The sequence below is a fragment of the Trachemys scripta genome, chromosome 4, assembly GCF_013100865.1.
Source record: "Trachemys scripta elegans isolate TJP31775 chromosome 4, CAS_Tse_1.0, whole genome shotgun sequence".
NCBI lineage: Eukaryota > Metazoa > Chordata > Testudines > Emydidae > Trachemys > Trachemys scripta.
Genome location: NC_048301.1, coordinates 104,019,791 through 104,038,582, shown reverse-complemented (window position 1 = coordinate 104,038,582; position 18,792 = coordinate 104,019,791). Strand labels below are relative to the sequence as shown.

Below are 18,792 nucleotides of genomic sequence, written 5' to 3'. Positions count from 1 at the left end.
CCATTTTTAAAAGGGGGATAATGATACTGACCTCTTTTGTAAAATACTTTGACATCTACTGATGGAAAGTGCTGTATAAGAGCTGCTATTATTATTACTTAAGTCCCAGTGAAGCTAATGTCTTTTATTAGTGATTAGTAATGACTTTTCCATACACACGCCCCAGGAATGATGGGGGATTCTGTTTATTTCACACATTTGACAGCAGCCTCTGTACATTATAAATGAAATTTTAACATTTTTCTTTCTGGATTATTTGCCTACACCCTCCCCCCCCTTTGTCCTCCCCAGTGCAGGGATTGGGAGGACTGGCTGCTTTATTGCCACCAGCATTTGTTGTAAACAGTTGAAGTACGAGGGGATAACTGACATACTGAGAACAACCTGCCAGTTACGGCTAGACAGGTAAGAGAATCTTCTTCCTTTCAAAAATAATAATAAAAAAATATTTCCACATGTTTGAGGGGGAAAAGAAACACGAGGAAAAAAAGATAAACCTCAGGTTAGTGGGTAAAATTTTCAAAAGTACCTGAGCCTAAGTAGTGGCTATGAATCAAGTCCAATTGACTTTTAGTGCAACTTAGGCTTCTAAGTCACTTGGGCCTAGATCTCAAAAGTATTTAGGCGCCTAACTCCCAGTGAAATCAATGGGAGTTAGATGCCTAAACACCTTTGAAGAATTTGGGCCTTAGATACTATTGAGAATTTTAAATAGCACCTCTCATCTATGCTATGGAATTAGCCTGTGTTACCAAAATTATCAAATCCCAGCAGCAGATGACAACCCCACAGTGTCACAATGGGGGCAGATCTTCAGCTGGCATAGCGGCCTTGATTGTAATGGAGTTACAGCTGATTTATTTTAATGGAACTACTGCCCATTTACACTGACTGAGGATCTGGCCCACAGTTATAGCTCAAAGAATAAGGCTGAGAGGCCCATTGCTCTCAGAATCACAGACAGGCACACAGCTGTGAGGAGGGAACACAAATGATGAAGAAAATGGACGTAGTCTAGCTGGAATTGCAAGCCTCAGTGGAAGAGCACTGCAGTGTGGAAGCTGCCGATAGTGTAGGCTGGAGGATGTTGCTTTACGCACAGGCAAGAGATGTTTGCAGACATGCAAAAGGAGATGCAAAGCTCTCCACAATCAAAAGGTTTCTATATAAGGGTTTCTCATCATGCCAGCTGCATTTGATTTTGACTACAAAGTGGACGGACTTGAGTTTTGCACCAGAGAGATTATTTTTCTTCTCCCGTTGATTTGAAGTTCTGTCAAAACGTGTCTCCATGCTCTCTAACGATAATAATAAATGGAGTGAGGGGAAGAAATTTCATGAAAAATATACCAACGTTTTTAAAAAAATGAATGAAAAACACAACCCCACACTGAACCTTATTTCAGATGAGTAGTTCTGCTCAGAGGGAGGCAGAAAATGAAATGCTTTTCACCCTGCTGTGCTCTTGATAGGCAGAGACCTGCAGAGGTGCTGGTGGTTTGGCTGCTTCAATGGAGGTCAACCCAGACAATGAACGTTCACAGAAGAAAAAAGAAAACATTGAATAGAGTATTGGTTTGTCCTAGCACAGAGAGAGTCGCTGGATCTGAAATGCCCTCTACTGACTTCTGTCTGAGAATAATATGGGGATGCATTTCACAGCCAGATAGCCACAGAAATGAGAGCGAAGGGTGTCCAGACAAACAATGTGCTTGCTAGAAGAGGTTCATTTTTTAATACTAGCCTGCGGGGATGGGAGTTCAGAAGCAGAGGAGGGCACAACAGGGCCTAATACCTACTGCTTCATCAGAGGGGGAACAAGTTCAGGGGCCCTGCAGGAGCTCCTGATACATTAGGAAAAATCAGGCTGTGAGGTCTGCCTCTCCTCTGTCCTTATGGTCATTAGTGGGATGGGATAGGGAACCGCATTATGAATCACATGAGCAAGGTCCTGCTGCTTCCAGGGAATGGGGAAAGGGGCTAGCAGCCCCTTTGAAACCATCTATCCATGTGTCTGTCTGCTGCCACTGCTGCTCCCCTAGCCCCATGTCTCATTGTGGCCCCAGGAGCAGCACATGTAAGGAGGCAGCCATTGCAAAGGAGCATAGCAGATAGTGACTTCTTTGACCAATCACCATTGTACAAGGTTAGTAGGCAGAGAAAACAGGTTGAGCAGGGGTGGAAGATCCTCCAGGGACATGGAGGTGTTGGGGGATGAGAGGTTGGAATGAACATTTTGAGCAAGGGATGAAAGTAGGAAAACACTACAAGACCTGCAGAGCAGTAGTGCTATGATGAGCGTTGGCACTAAGAATCCTCCTCTTGCTTGTGAACAGTAGGGAACATCTTCAGATAGTCCGTGCCATATCCAATGTCCAATATCTGGTTTGGGGAAGCTAATTTTACTAACATGAAATAACAGACACCAGCACCCAGAAGGGGAAACCTTTCTCAGGGTACGTCTACATTACCCGCCGGATTGGTGGGTAGTGATCGATCTATCGGGGATGGATTTATCACGTCTAGTGTAGACGCGATAAATCGATCCCCGATCGCTCTGCCGTTGACTCCGGAACTCCACCATGGCGAGAGGCGGAAGCGGAGTCGACAGGGGAGCGGCGGCCGTTAATCCCGTGCCGCGAGGACGCAAAGTAAGTGATTCTAAATCGATCTAAGATACGTCGACTTCAGCTACACTATTCTCATAGCTGAAGTTGCGTATCTTAGATCAGGCCTCAGATCCATTCTGGAGTCTGGCATTATAAGGTAAATGTGATAAAAGAGTAGTGCAGTTGCCATCCTCCTGAACTTTTGACCTTTGCTATCTGCAAAAGAAGTGCTCTCTTTTGACATTTAGGGAGAAATCCTTTTGCCACAATAGCTGCAGAAGGCCCTAGATGGCGTTTCACTACACTGGTTGTTTGTCTGGAGAGAGACTGCATAGAACCCCTGGTGGGTAGGGGCGATATACACCTCAGTGTGCTACTGCTAAGCACTGCTCCATGGAAGAACAAATACTTTGGGGTAATATCATCTGTGGATCTGTGACTACACAGCAGTCAGGGCCGGCTCCAGGCACCAGACGACCAAGCATGTGCTTGGGGCAGCACCTTGTAAGGGGCAGCCAATCTTGGGGTGGCGGGGAAGTGCACAGGGCTTTTTTTATTTGTTTGTTTTGTTTTGGTGGGGCGGCGCTCAGGGGTGTTGTTTTTATTTTTGGTTCAGCGGGGCGGCGCTCGGGGGGGCTTGTTTTTGGTTCGGTGGGGCGGTGCTGGGGGGGGGGCGGTGGTTTTTTTTTTTTTTGCTTGGGGCAGCAAAAAAGTTAGAGCCGGCCCTGACAGCAGTAGTTCCTCTTAAAGCCAGTGGGGTGTTTTTAAGCTTGCTGTCAGGTTAGTGGGACAAAGATTCCTTCTCCCTAGGTCCCTTGCACAGGGCCTGTGTATTGGACTTTGTACAGGAGTCCAGCATTTGGTCCTAAAAATAGTCGATGTGGCAAAGTAAAGGCTGAGCGATGCTTCCTGCATCCCTTCAGCCAGTGTTCAGGGATGTTGGGTACCTTCTGTCAGTGAAAAAACTTGTATTTGAAAGGTCTCTGTGGCAAAGAAGGGTGAAAATGTAGATTGTCGAGTCTTTGCCAAAGCTTGGACAGTGAACTCATGATGTGTGGGGAGGGGGAGGAGGGAGGAGGGAGGAAGCAGCAGCATAGCAGAGAATGAGATAAAAGGAAAATCATTTCCTGTGGCCTGAAACTAGATGGCCACCCCACTGCTTCTGTTGCCACAACGTCAGGGTCCAACCTAGCTGTTAATGGAATTGCATGGGGAGTAATCACCGGATATGACTAACATTCCTTGTGTGTCACAGCCTGATGGAGATACATTTTCAGTGCTGTGTGCAGCAGAAATGCGGTGCACAGAAACACTCTGAAACAGACGAACAAAGATGCTGTTCTAAATAGAGCAGATTGACAAATAGGTATGCTCAGCTGGCTATGGGGTTTATTTGAAGGGGTGCAGCGTGTTCTCCCCACCCCTGCCAGCTGGTGCAGGGGTTGTGGAGGGACACATGACACCACCATCTTCCTGCCAACTTTGGAGCATCTGCCTCATGCAGTGATTGCACTCCTTGAGCTGCTTGAGCAGAGGAACTGGGATTGGGCCCAGCCACTACGTAGGGAGGTAAGGGAGGAGGCCACTTACGTACAACCTGGCCCTATGATTACAATGGGTATATTTTTAAAACACTGGGCCAGTTTTGCTGAAGTTGAAGCAGATACATTTACCTCCCGGTGCCAGTGAGACCTTTTGTCACATGGGCAACTTGATGGGAAGGGAACATCATCTGCTCTCCCGTAGGTCAAAAAGGAGCAGCTTTCACTAACCTCCTAGGGAACCCACTGCTGAAGGAATGTGCCAAATAAGCAGTTACCATGCTCCTTCCACCATGCTACTAGCTAAAATAATAATAACTTACTACATGATGCATGGAACAGCAAATCACATTTCTCTTCTTGCCTTGTTATATTATGGGTTGAGGTGAACTCAGTTTTCATTTCAGGTTTTCAGTTCACCTTTTGAAGCAGAACAGCAAAGTTAGACTGAAAGCTGAGTGAAGCCCAGATTTCTATGTTGAAAGTCCTTACGAATCAGGATGTGGGTGGCAGTCAGCTCAGAATATGAGCTGTTCTCTGTTGAAATGTCTTTGCCTAGTCTGAAATCCTACCGGCACTTCCTGGTTCACTGGAAGTATTCCAGAATGCATCATCCTATGACATCGGGTGAGGGGGGGGAATCTCATTTACTGCATGGGAGACAGTGAGGCCCAGTTGATAGGTCACTGGTTTGGGATTTAGGAGACCTGGCTTCTATTCCCAGCTCTGCCACTGACCTGCTGGGTGACATTGGACAAGTCCCTTAACTTGTTTCCCCTCGTGTCTGTCTTGTCTATTTAGATTGCAAGCTCTTTGGGGCAGGGACTGTCTGTCTATGTATTTATACAGTGCCTAGCATGACTCCTGTAACACATAATAAATGATGATATTGTCAATGAATTAGGGCCTCACTGAGAGAAAAGCAAAGGTAAAACTTATTTCTGTTCTGAATACCTCTCATTTCCTGGTTAGCAGAGGCATTTGGGGCCAGATCCAAACCCAGCACAGTCAGTGGCAGCTTTTCCATTGACTTAAGTCAGTGGGCTCTGGAATAGGCTCTTGGAGCATAAGTCCATTTCATTTTAGCTGTGCCATTCACCATTAAGTACACTGTTTACATGTAATACAAGGACTGTTTCCCTCCCTTTTTTTTCTGCTTTCCTTTTCAGGGGAGGAATGATCCAGACTTGTGAACAGTATCAATTTGTCCACCATGTCATGAGCTTGTATGAAAAACAGCTCTCTAGAGCAGCAGAAGAATAAGCATTCATGATATTCCTAGTGGTTAAAATTAAAACCAAGAGAACTCTTTACAGGAGTCAGCTATATTTTAGATCTGATAAGAGACACATGGTAACTTGGCAGTCTTCGTTGAAGATACATATATATATATATATATATATATATATATATTTGTTTTACTTTGATATTGCTTTCTTTTATGCTCTTGTTTGCATCAACAATTAAGAGCTGAGATACTGCTTGTCTTAAACATGTGGCAGAACATAATCACCAAAAAAAATGGCTTATTTATACTGTAAATAAGAATAGTAGCTTCATTTGTTACAAAATCAAAAAAAATTCACTAGCTGTCTTGAGTTTGCTATTTTTAAAAAAATGATTTAATTGCTAATAGATCCAAATACAGTGTGGAACTCTTTGAAACTGTCATGCTGAAATATGTATCGTATGTTGACTAAGTTTGAAATTAACTTTTTGCCTTTTTCTGATTGTTTTTACATTTTAAACTACCGAATACTGTGTATATCATAAACCTTCTGAGCCTCTGCATTAAATGATTCAAATTGATTCATATTGAAATCATGTTTCACACCTCATGTTTGCTTGTGAAAAAAGAAAAATTCCACAAAATGTAGCAGAACCAAGGGGGGGGGGGGAACAATTCATTGACATGAGGCAATTGCCACTTCTTTATCTCCGATATACTATGGAATCAAGAAGAGAATGGAAAAGTATGGTAACTATTAGAGATGTCTGAACCAAACCCTGAATTCAAGCATCCCCCCAATATTTGTGAGCATTATGAAATCTTAACTTGGATCCAGATCTGAATTTGGCAAATAGCTACTCTCTTTATGAGTCAGACCAAAATCCATGATACAATTTCCCATGAAATTTGGGTTGTTTTAAACACAGATTCTGAATTTTGTGACTTGAGCTCTTCTTTAATGAATACATAGTAAAGGAGGTCACTCATGCACTATGAAGTTAGGTTGAGATTTTCAAAGCTGTCTGAGGCCTGGTCTGCACCAGGAAGTTAAGTTGATATAACTATGTTGCTCAGGGGTGTGAAAATTCCACACCCTTGAGTGATGCAGTTAAACCAACCTAAACCCCACCGTAGACCGCACTAGCTCAATGGGAGAATTCTCCCATGAACCTAGCTACTGCCTCTCAGAGGTGGAGTACCTGTGCCAATGGGAGAAGCTCTCCCTCGTCACTGAAGAGCTACCACTGTGATGCTGCAGTGTTTTATGTATAGACAAGCCCTGAGAGAATGTCTCCGCTGCAGGACGTTTGGACATGCTAGATCAAAGGTAACTCGAGTAACAATAGCAGCGAAGCAGCAGCAATCACCTCCTGGTTGCAGTGTAAACATACCTTAATTGATTTGAGTGCCCAGTTCCCATTACAGTTTATGGGAAAAGGGCCTCCAAATCCTATAGGAAGTTTTGAAAAATCTCAGCCTTAATATGTTGGCCACTGTTTAGAGATTTGCCTTTGAAAATAAATTTAGACTGTCACTCTCTCTGGTTCCTAAAACCCCTGATCCATGCAGCAATGGTTCCCTTTAGGCAATAGAGCCTCTGCTGATCTTGGTTGTGTTCTAGGCCCCGATTCAGCAAAGGACTCCAAGCATGCGCATAGTTACATACGTGCTTGAGCACTTTACTGAACATGGATGGACTTGAGTATGTGAGTTAAGTGCTTTGCTGAACTGGGGCCCTAGTGAACAATTAAAGATATCTGCAACTTTTTAAAAAAAAAAAAACATTCTGAGAATTCATGGCACTTGTTGATCAAGAAGGGATCAAACAGCGTTCAGAATAATAAAGGCTTGAATCTGCTCCCACTGATGTTCTGCACAGGATCAGGCCTGAAGAGCTGTGCATACAACTTACTGTGTCACTGTGGGGAAAGCTTTCCCAAAAGTTCAATACATGTCTTCTGTTGGTTCAGTACCTGTGTTTACCTTGTATCCGTGCCTGTGTAAAAATCCTGTCAGGAGGGTTTGCATGAATGTGGCAAAATGTGTTATCTTTAAACCACTTGATTTTATTGCTGTATTTAAAATATTTCCTTCAGTGATACGCTAACCAAGTGAACTGGCGTTTTTTTTTAAAATACTGCTGGTCGTCATTAAATAGAGCAATAAACTTAAGCATTTTGAGCATAACATGACTGTTAGTTTTATGTAAAACTTACCAGCTATCCTACTCCCCTTGCTACCAACTTTTTTATAAGGGTGACATTACCCCCCATCTAATGACCCTTTCTTAGAAACAAGCACCACTGATGGTCTGAATGGCATTGTAAGTGGAAACTGCTCCCTCCCCCCCAATAATGTTTTAAGATGTTTGGTGCCCTTCAGTGTCAAACCAAGTAAGTGAAGAAAACGACATGTTTTTGCACGATTTATGCCATGTGTCAAATAAAGAATATTTGTTGCTGAATGATAGCGATGTGGGTATGGGACAGTAGCTGAATCTAAACATTTGTCTCTTTTCTGAGAATTCCTAGTAGAGAATCATCCCACAGCAAACAAAGTAGGAATTACTGTAAATAGTGGTCCGTAAAATCTACACAGAGGCTTAGATGCTCAGCTGCTGTAAATCAGTGTAGCTCCATGGATGTCAACTTAAAGACTAGCCTGCTGCTCACTCCCGTTTTGCATTAGTAGCATGCTCTGAGGGGCTCTTGAAAATGTACAGCCAGTTTCACCAGTGCATTCTCACGGCTTTGCATCCATTCATTGATACAAAGCAGCCATAAACCTGGCTTAACTGACTGGTTCAAATGGCTTTACAGCTGCTTTGCATCACCACAGGCAGAGCATTCTAGTTACTCACGCCCAAAATGTTCAAATGCCTTGTGAGATGTTATTTTGTTTTACTGACTTGGCACTAATCCGCCTATTTATTGCTTGGCTGTGCCATAATTAACATCATTCACATATTTCTCTCTCCGTTTATAGAGTTTAAGAACTGAAGGGACTATTAGATCATCTTGCCTCACCTCTTGTGACCTTATATGATCTTATATGTAGTTTTAGTAAGCATTTGAATATAGCAGAGGAAGGAGAGCTCCTGTATAGGGAAAGGTGTTTAGAATGGGCTGGATTACTTCTTTTCTGCTACTTAATAGGTTTAAATCTTTAGCTGCCCTGCTAAGGACTGGGGAACTAAGCTGATAGAGGGCCTTATTGGAGACTCTTTATCTAGTGAAAAAACACAGGCCTAGCACACTTTTACCTCCCCTCTCCACAAAGCTCAGCAGGTGATCTTATACCAGAGACCTCAGTTAGCATCTGTAGTGCAAAGTGTTTCCCATAGGACCACAACAAAGAGGATAGAGAATAAGACTGAGAATATATTATTGCCCTTATATAAATCAATGGTACACCCACATCTCGAATACTGCGTACAGATGTGGTCTCCTCATCTAAAAAAAGATATACTGGCACTAGAAAAGGTTCAGAAAAGGGCAACTAAAATGATTAAGGGTTTGGAACGGGTCCCATATGAGGAGAGATTAAAGAGGCTAGGACTCTTTAGCTTGGAAAAGAGGAGACTAAGGAGGGATATGACAGAGGTATATAAAATCATGAGTGATGTGGAGAAAGTGGATAAGGAAAAGTGATTTACTTATTCCCATAATACAAGAACTAGGGGTCACCAAATGAAATTAATAGGCAGCAGGTTTAAAGCAAATACAAGGAAGTTCTTCTACATACAGCGCACAGTCAACTTGTGGAACTCCTTACCTGAGGAGGTTGTGAAGGCTAGGACTATAACAACATTTAAAAGAGAACTGGATAAATTCATGGTGGTTAAGTCCATTAATGGCTATTAGCCAGGATGGGTAAGGAGTGGTGTCCCTAGCCTCTGTCAGAGGATGGAGATGGATGGCAGGAGAGAGATCACTTGATCATTGCCTGTTGGTCCACTCCCTCTGGGGCACCTGGCATAGGCCACTGTCGGTAGACAGGATACTGGGCTAGATGGACCCTTGGTCTGACCCGGTACGGCCGTTCTTATGTTCTTCTGTGTCCAGTGTGTGGTTTCATAACACAACAAAAATTATTTTTCTCAGCATAATCAGCTATAGTCTTTCTTCTGTCTTGTTATGTGAGCAGTTCCATGCCTCACCGTGTGAAACGACTGGTAGTGAGGAGGGATCCGTGTTGTGGTTGTCACTCTCTCATTGACTTGCTGTGTGACTTTGGGCAAACCAAACCTCTTGCTTCAGTCCTGCCCAGCAGTAGAATGAGAATGATGATGCTTCCCATCCTTTAAGTGCTTTGAGATCAACAGATGAAAAGTGCTATGTAAGAGTTAGGTATTCTCGTTATTGTTGTTGTTATCTGAACACTGAGACTAAGTTTAACTCTTAAGCACATTCAGAATCAAGGTCTAAAGTATTGTTTATTCTTATTCTGGCAAACTATTCGCAAAATACTCTTGTCAGTCACCTAAGAGCATTCCAAATTATGGCCAAGATTTTCAAAAGTAACTATGAACTTTGGGTGCCTTAATTTTTAGGTGCCCAGTTTGAGCATTTCCTGAAAATCAGGCCCTTTAGGATGTCTCAAGTTGGGCACCCAAAATCACTAGACGCTTTCGCAAATCTTGGCCATAGCTGGTGAATATACTGTGGTGAAGTGGCTCCAGTTATTTTGGGTTTTATTCCTACACCTCAGATGTTTATTTAGAGTAAAATGCTTGAGATTGAAGAGGTCAGAAAACAGCAGCTTTATCCAATTCAGTACCCTGCAGTTTCAGGTAGAGACAGGAGGGGGAGCAGAGGGACTTTGTAATTTGCACATGGACAATCTTATGAGGTGCATGTCTGAATCTGGATTGGGTTGTAAGCCTGAGAACTGGGATTTCAATGTTATGGCAGGTGACAATTTTATCTGGGAGAGATGTTAAACAGAAAATGAGAGGTTACATTTACAACTTCTTAATCATAACTGGGTCCTATTCATTGGTGTTTTTAAGTGAAACTAATATTTTGTATTTTTGCTTGGAAAAAAATTAAAGCATATTTTCTGTGAGGTTAAACTCTCTTCCCCACCCTGCCAAGCCTAAATATATGTGTGTAATTTCTGACATCTGTGATGGTAAATGCGAGTATATGGTAATAAAGGGCAGCTCAGGATTCCCAGAGAGAAAAATAGTTTCACGGCATTGAAGAGAGAATTAGAAATGCAAGTGAGTGAAAGTAACATTTGCAGCTGTACTTGTGAGGGCAAAGCATTCTAAGGGCTGACAGTCCTCATGCTTCAGTGTGCACGCTGATTGCCTTCTGAGGTCAGGAAAGGATTCTTCCCCTACCCCAGACAGTTGAATGCATCATACTGCGGTACAAGGTGGTGGTCACTTTCCTCACAGACTCCAGATACATTAGTACAATAGACTCCACATTCCAAATGGAATTCAGCAGCTGGGTGTGAAGTTCACTTCCATGTAGGTGGCCTACACAGGCCACATACGGTACATCTACACTGGAATAGAAGACCTGCAGCACAGTTGCAGCTGGCCCGGGTCAACTGACTTGGGTTTGGGCTGCGGGGCTAAAAATTGTTATGTAGACATTTGGTCTTAGGCTGGAGCCTTGGCTCTGGACCCTCCCCAATCCCAGGGTCCCAGAACTCAGGCTCCAGCCCAAGCCCAAACATCTACATCGTAATTTTACAGCCCTGCAACCCAAGCCCTGCAAGCCAGAGTCAGCTGACCTGGGCCGGCCACAGGTGTTTAATGTCTGTGTCGACATACCCGTAAGGCCCACAAAGGCTACTTAGTATTATATCCATTTTCTTGATGGGGAAACTTGAGAAGCAAAGAGAGGTTAAGTGACTTATTCAGAGCTATGCAGCAAGTTAGTTTCAGTGCAGGCAGTATGGCTTATAGTATCTAAAAGAAAGCTACTATGTTGATGGACTGCTGTACAAAGCCCTAAGATAGAATGCCAGGATCCTGACTTCCAGTCCTTTGTTCTCTCCAACCATGTTGCTCAGGTGCTGCTTTTCTTTGTCTCATCTTGCTCAGGCTTCTCAGCATGCAAACAAGGAACCACACTGCGCCATTATTATTCTAAAATGTTTGTTGTCACCATTTTCTGGGAATCATTCCTGCCCTCTAGAGTGTGTCTTGCCAGTCCCCTTCGGATGTGATCAGCTTCCTCTACTTCCCCGTTAACTTCAGCGCATCTTTGAGTCCATGGAACAGAGAATTCCTGTAGCAGCATGTGTCTTATTACAAAGATTTCTCCTTTGAGAAGCTGTAATGTTTCCCTGAGTCAAAGTGTTATTATTATGTCTGACTTGAGTTCCTCTGGTCCCAGTAGCAGCTGCAAGTCTTCTGCTTTCTTCTTATAAGGCAAAGGCTTTTTGCAGCAGTACTTCTCTCCGGGGATCAAAAGGAAAGACTCCTGCATGGCCCCTCCTGCTCTAATCCTTCTCCTTTGCATACTTAAATTGTGTGCCCCTGGACTGTGCATATGAAAATCGGTTGGAAGAATTGAGAAGAAGCTCTGGCATATTGGTAGATGTCCGTTGAGCAAAGGAAAGGATAGCTTAGTGGGGGTTCTGACATTGTAGGGTGACCAGATGTCCCGATTTTATAGGGACAGTCCAGATTTGGGTTTTTTTTTCTTATATGGGGACCTGTTATCCCCCCATCCCAATTTTTTACACTTGCTATCTGGTCACCCTATTTTTTTACACTTGCTATCTGGTCACCCTATTACATTGCCCATATCAGAGGGAGAAGAAGGGGAGGGATTGTGTTCGAGTAGTTAGAGCAGAAGACTGGGAGTCAGGTGACTGGGGCTCTATTTCTAGATTTTATACAATGTTCCAGATTTTTCAAAGATAGGTAACTAAATATGCATTCAGGCACCTAATTAAGTAGCCTGAATTTTTAGGTATTGAGTGCCGAGTGCTCCTATTGGTTTACTCTTCTGCAGAATGGGGGAAATCATCCTTACCACAGCTCACATGGATATGCTGGGGCTTAATTAATTAGATCTTTCCATGAGCTTTGCTCTGTCCTCTACAGACAAAGGACTGCTGCTATAATGACTTAATGGGGCCTGCAGCCGTCATGAAAATAATTCAAGGAAAAAGCAGAGCTTTGCAGCCACAGCTATAATACATACGGGAGGTGTCCCCAGGGGGTGGAGCATTTCACAATTTTAATTCTCATCCTGCCTTTAAATATGACCTGAAACTTTTTTTTTTTTTAAAGAGACAAATCTGCAATATTTTTCAGCTAACTATCCGCAGGTGGTTGGTTGGTTTGCTTCAGGGTGTGATCACAGACCAGGGGATGGATCCTCATTGCCCTGTCTTTGCATACTTCGCACTCAGCCATAAACCTGTCCTAACACGGTAGCTGAGAATTCCCCTTGCCTCCCAGGAATGGTAAAGCTGGCACTCCCCTCCCTGGCTGGTAGACTCCTCTGAATTCTGCCGGGACAACTCCCAGCGACCACCAAGATTAGTAGAATGGAAAAGTGGCTTAGAGCCACATTTGCCCCTGCTCTTGTCAGATGTTATGCTGAGCACAGCTCATGCAAATCGAGAGAGAGAGTGTGTGTACAAAAAGTCAGGCTAGAACCCTAAGTAGGAGGAGTGGAAAAGATGCGGAGAACAGTATTTAAATAGGATTGTGAAACAAACACGAAGGGATGGTATTAATCTCGTCTGTTTCTATCTACCTTGGTTGCTTGTTTCTGCTTTGGAATTTTGAAGGGGGAGAATGTGAAAAGTCATGTCTTGAGGGATTTATGAGTAGCAAGCAACAAATACCACCATAGACATTTGAAACCAGGACCAATGCAGTTTACTCGCTACTCCATTTTGATAAAGGCATCTGTGTTAGTGCGAACACCAGGTTCCAGAGGAGTGAGGGAAAATGTACAGAGCTGAGCTTGTATAGTAATTGAATCCCATTTTTATCCAGCAAACACTACTGTGGGTGTTAAATTATGCCCGCATATGGCTCTTTTCTGTTCTGTGGAAAAATACACATTGTTTCAGTTTCTGTATATTTCTTTATTGGGGTTTTTTATCTTCTCTTTCTGCTAGGATATTAGAAATCATCACATGGTTGTCTATTCCATGAATTTCCTATTTGAAAGCTTTGGAGGTTTTGCATGCAAGTCATTTCTCTCTGATGACTTTTGGAAACCAACTAGTGATGGCGATTTCCTTGCATTCAGGTCTTCATTTTGCTAGGCTCCTCTACTTTTTAAAAGTGACGGTGGATTGTTTCCCAGAGTCATCCTGGGCCAGACTCAGCTCTCATTTACACGTAGCATAAATCCAGGGTAACCAGCCTAACTGCACTTTGAATGGCCAGCAAATGAAGATAAACGACGTGTGGTCGCTACTTCAGCCACAGTACAAACAAGAGGTCTAGTCTGGATCCTTTGGAATGGAAAGTTCTATATCAATTTAAGGTGGTGGTGGTGGTTGTTGCTGTTATGTGTTTATTTTGTCAAATAAAACGAAAGAGGTAAATGGTCAGATTATGCTACCTTTACTCATGCTGAGAAGTACCCTGTTCTGTGAGAACTCCCATTGATTTCAGCGGGACTATTCCTTCAGTAAAGTACTATTCCACATGGAAGGGTGGCAGAATGTAGAGTTTATTGCTGAATAGAAAAGGGTAGATTTTCAAAAAAGCTCAGTACCCATTTTCAAAAGAGCTCTGTTCCCATTTGGACACTTAAGTGGCCAGATTTGTGAACAACAGAAGCTGCTAGGCGTTGAGCATTTTTATTAAAAATCTGGCCATTTCATTTAGGTTGTTCAATGAGTGCTGAGATTTTTTGAAAATCAGGTCTCTTATTTAGGTGCCTTAACAGAAGCTCTTGGGTGCTGACTTCTTTTGAAAATCTGACCACAAATGTTTTATATTTGAGAACAAACAAAATAAAACAGTTAAGTTGAATATAAAAAGGTACCTGAGCTTGGTCAAGATCTTGAAATCACACCCTGATATATCTTGAGAAAAGCTGCAAGAAGCCATCTCTTTGACCTTCAGAGGGGTTATTCTTGTTATATAGTCATCCTTGCCCTTAAGATTTTATCATCCTATTCCTCCAAGCATGTGAAACTGCTGAAGTCAGTGTAATGGATGTAACTACATAGCCCACAAGAGGCCAGTATGTATTTAAAGTTTGAACTGCTTAGATCCATATTTGTCCTGTGCTGAGGGACCCAGCTGTCTTCCTGAGACTGCAACTCTCTACAGTGCTTCACATCAGCCAAAGGATACAGAAGGATCCACTGATGGTCTGAAAACTCATAGTAGGGCTCTACCAGGACCGTGACAGCTTGAAGAGAAGGTAAACTTTACATGAATAAATATTCCCTGTAATGTTAAAGCAGTGGATATTCACTAAATGACTTTTCTGTGGGTATCTGGGATGGAAAAGTGTTCTCTGACATGTTTAGCTTTATTTAAATTTTTGTTTTGTTCACTGTTTTGGGGTGGGAGGATTGACAGTTAAAAACCAAGGAACCTCATGAAATACCACCTTGAAGCACCATTGCTCGAGGCATTTAAAACTAGGCTTAAAAAGCTGTAGAAAATATACTGTAGGGAGTAATCCTACACTAGCTTGAGGATGGACTAGACAACCTTTTCCATCTTGATCTTCAGCGACTGACACAAAATTACCATTCTTCACACCAAATCTTTGTTACATGTACTTTAATGGTGTTGACCATCCATTTCTCAAGACCCAACTTTACTTGCAGATATTTAATAAGACGCAATCAAAATAAATATGGTGTAGTAATCCCACTAGAAAGAATGGGCGAAAAGCACCTCTGTGTGGTGGGGTCACCCAATTTATATATGTTCCCCATGATTTATCTCTGCCCCTGAGGGAAAAGGATTTGCCTACACTGTCATTTTGTATTCTTTCTTGCTCAAAGACCTGGGTACAAATTGAGCCCTGGTGATGGGCAGCAATATATGACAGTAAATGCCTTATCTTTAAAGTCCAATATTTTGGGCCTTTGAAGCTCATAGTAGTCCCACAGGGAAGCAAGTCATCTCTAATGGTATAAAGCTCTGTGCAAAGTAGCAGACCTTAAGCAATGACATTTTTATGTATAGAAAAGTTGTTGCTAGCCCAGGATTGAAACTTGCTTCTTCTTTGGCTCAGGCAAGGGTAATTTGGAGGGAGAGGCAATTCCACATTTGGGAGGAGAGGAAGAAGCATTCCTGTGGAGGTTGACTTTTAAACAATGGCAACTGTGTGAAGTTGCTTAGGGTTTCGAAATCTTAGAATAAGTCCCAAGCCGTATGGCTTATGGGGCAGAGGAGCAGGTGAGGTGATCAAAGGAGTGTGATAAACACATTTCTCCCATTCGCAACTGCTTCCAGCATAGGTGCCGACACCTTGGGTGCTCTGGGGCTGTAGCACTCACCAGCCACAGCTGTTGGGCGGCACCCCCAATCAGCTGCTTGTAGGCTCAGGGAAGGGTTTGGGGGAAGGCGGAAAGCAGCTGGGGTCTTGGTGATGAGGCGGGTCTCAGGACGGAGTGGGGATGAAAAGGTAAAAGCCGGCGTCTATGGCTTCCAGTGTAAGTCAGAGCAAAATGTTGTTCTTCCCAGTGTGTTTGGTATTAGAAAGAATTTCCTCTCTCCTGTCCTTTGCCCAGTCCCACCCATGACCATCACCTGTGCCAAAAAATATTGTATGCCAGGGAGGAAAGGGTGAGAGAAGAACAAGAGAGGTGAGGGAAAGGAAGACATTTAAGGTGGTCTGTGAAAGCAGAAATCTTCCTTCACCTCCCTCTTACCAAGCTTGTTGTTTCCAGATAGTCACAACTTTTCCAAATCCTATCAGTAAGATGAAGTCTGAGTGGAACACAGAAAGCCACAGGGACCGAGGGAACTCTGGGGATGTACCAGGGCTGGAACTGTGCCTCCCCACCTGTCCTCTACTCACAAGGAGCCAAGGGAGACTTCCCTCCAGTACAGGCATAGTGATGCTAAACTGGCCTCCCTCGTACACCCTGGCATAGGGGATGGGGACGGGGTGGGAGGGGCATGTCAGTGATAGGATGGGGATTCACTCTTAGCACATGATGCTATGGAGATTCTGGACTGTGAGGCAACCCATGGGAGGCCACCATAAATTAGAACACCCCTGGAAAGGCTCTCATTTATACAGGGAGCCATCTTGTCCCCACTGGCAGCCCAGAATCTCATGCTGTGGTGGGGTATATAAATCCCACACTAGAACTGAAGAGGTTATGGAGCAGTTCTGGTCCCAGCAGGGACTCTGCCCCTTCCCCCCAACCTTTAGAGCATGCTCCCACTGGAGAAAGGATCTTAAAAGAGAATCAGACAATGAGGGCAGACGGGGGAACAGAATATATATACCCTGACAGCTCCTGACCAAAGCTGCCACAGAAGCCTCCATTGGGGAGCAAGGGACTACCAGCGGAGCCCCGCTGGGCTGAAGGATCAGTTACCCTTTTCCCCCATTGCTACTTTAAGTTGGACTTTGAGACTGCAGACAGGGGTGGATGGTAGAAAGCGGCCCAGCAAGGCAGTCTTGGGGCACTCCCTGGTGCCTGTCATAGTTTGCTTCTCATAGTGCCCTGGGTCAAAGCCTGGTGGAGTGGAAGGCCTGGGCTCCCCTTCCAACCCCCCAGATAGGAGCATAAACCTCACTTCCACCCCTCCCAGGCGTAAAGAGAAGATAGATATGCTGAAAGCCTTGTGGCAAGGATGAGCCACCTACGCGGGCCAAGTGATAGAGTGAGGGTCCTTCCCAGTTGTAAGGATGCAAGGCCCTCTACAGTTCATTAGACAATGCTACCCCGAAGGGGGCGGGGGGGGCAGGTTTGAATTGGTGACCCAGACAGAGGGCTGAGTTGCTGCCCACCAAAAGGTAGGCCATCCCACTACTAGAGGAGTTGCCGTCAGGTGGCATCAGAGACTGAGAGGAGGAAATTTGAGTGCCCAACAACATAACCACTAGGCGATGCCACCGATAAGCTTGGCCTCTGGTCACAACTAGTTGCCTAGAGGCAGCATCAGCGACCGAGTGGGGAAATTGAGAGCCCAGTGACCTCATCACTAGGCGACATCACCGATAAGCCTGGCCTCTGGTCACACACAGTCATAAAGATGGCTTAAAGTTCCTCTTCCCCATTGATTGTGCCTTCTGCCCTGCATCCCCTGGAGGTATAACACATAATCTCAACCCACACCAGACCAGGTCCTTGTTCCAGGAAAGCTGGGTGAGAGGAGAGCAGATTCCAGATGATGGTTCTCTGCTCTGACATGATTCTTTAACGCCACAAGTGTGTGTCAGGGACTCGTGGATCTATGTTCTAGTCTTTGTTGTATATCGGTTGCCAAAGAGGACTTTTAGCACTAGGGAAACAAAATGTTAAGGTGTTAACAGTACCCAGTCTTTGAGCAAGCAGAGGGAGAGTCACTCATCCTTCCCACTCCTACTGTGCACTGGGTGGGCATGACCAATAGCCATTGTGATCGCACTAATGCAAGGGTTACTGGGCTCTAACACTGCTGTTGGTATGAGAATTGCTAACGGGAGCAGAAAGAGGGTTTGGCCTCTTCCCCTGGCCCTGCTGAGGAGGAAGTGACTACTGCACACTGTTCCACGGTAGCACAGTGGGTATGCTTTCGACATACTCCTTTCAGAGGTGATGTGCCTGCCTGAGACACACTGCTTCCTGCAGCTCCACCCAAGGCATATGGTCCTGCCTGTCCCCTACTGCAGGCTGTGGGATGCACCCAGAGTCGAACTTTCTGCTCTGGGCCTTGCTTAGGGAAATTCTGTCCCTCCTTCTCTGATTCACTCTTTAAAATTAGTGGATTAAAAAACCCTGAGTAAAATACAATGAATAGGCATCAGGGGCCTGCTCCTGCTCCCGTGCACATCAGTGGCAAAGCTCCCATTGATTTTCATGGTGCAAAATGAGGGCATACGTGCCTAATTACACAGAACGGTCTTTGTTTCAGTGAATGGGCTTCAGTGAAATTACTCTGGTTAGTAAGTGCTAGTTACATGAGTGAAGGTTGCAGGGACACACCCTAAAACCTTTTAATAAATGATCAGAGCTGAAGCAGTGCAGAATATTTTATGTTCACAGCCAGCTCGTAGCTGGTGTAAATCGATCTAGCTGAAAACATAAGTTACGCTGGTTTACACCAGTTGAGGAGCCAGTCTTCAAACAATAAAAGCACTCCTAGTGAGGAAAATAAAGAGCACAAGCTCTGGCAAGTCATGTGTAAAAGTATGAGAAGTCAGGCCAAGAAAGAATTTGAAGAGCAGCTGGCTAAGGACATTAAAAACTAACAACAAAAAAGTAAATATATCAGAAGCAGGAAGCCTGC

The 18,792-nt window shown here is 44.1% G+C and overlaps 1 protein-coding gene across 6 annotated transcripts in view; it reads left to right on the top strand.

Moving 5' to 3' along the window:
- Positions 1 to 18,792, top strand: part of LOC117877276 (tyrosine-protein phosphatase non-receptor type 5-like) — a 202,237-nt gene that overhangs the window by 134,082 nt on the left and 49,363 nt on the right. For 5 of the 6 annotated variants that reach the window (XM_034770233.1, XM_034770234.1, XM_034770230.1 and 2 more), the window contains 2 exons: positions 292 to 405; positions 5,320 to 5,549. In XM_034770233.1, coding sequence (XP_034626124.1) covers positions 292 to 405; positions 5,320 to 5,413 — 208 coding nt within the window. In that variant the 3' untranslated portion in view covers positions 5,414 to 5,549. Of the gene's footprint in view, positions 1 to 291; positions 406 to 5,319; positions 5,550 to 14,655; positions 14,731 to 17,836; positions 17,866 to 18,792 lie in introns of those variants that run through there. The other variant, XM_034770235.1, reaches the window with a different exon arrangement.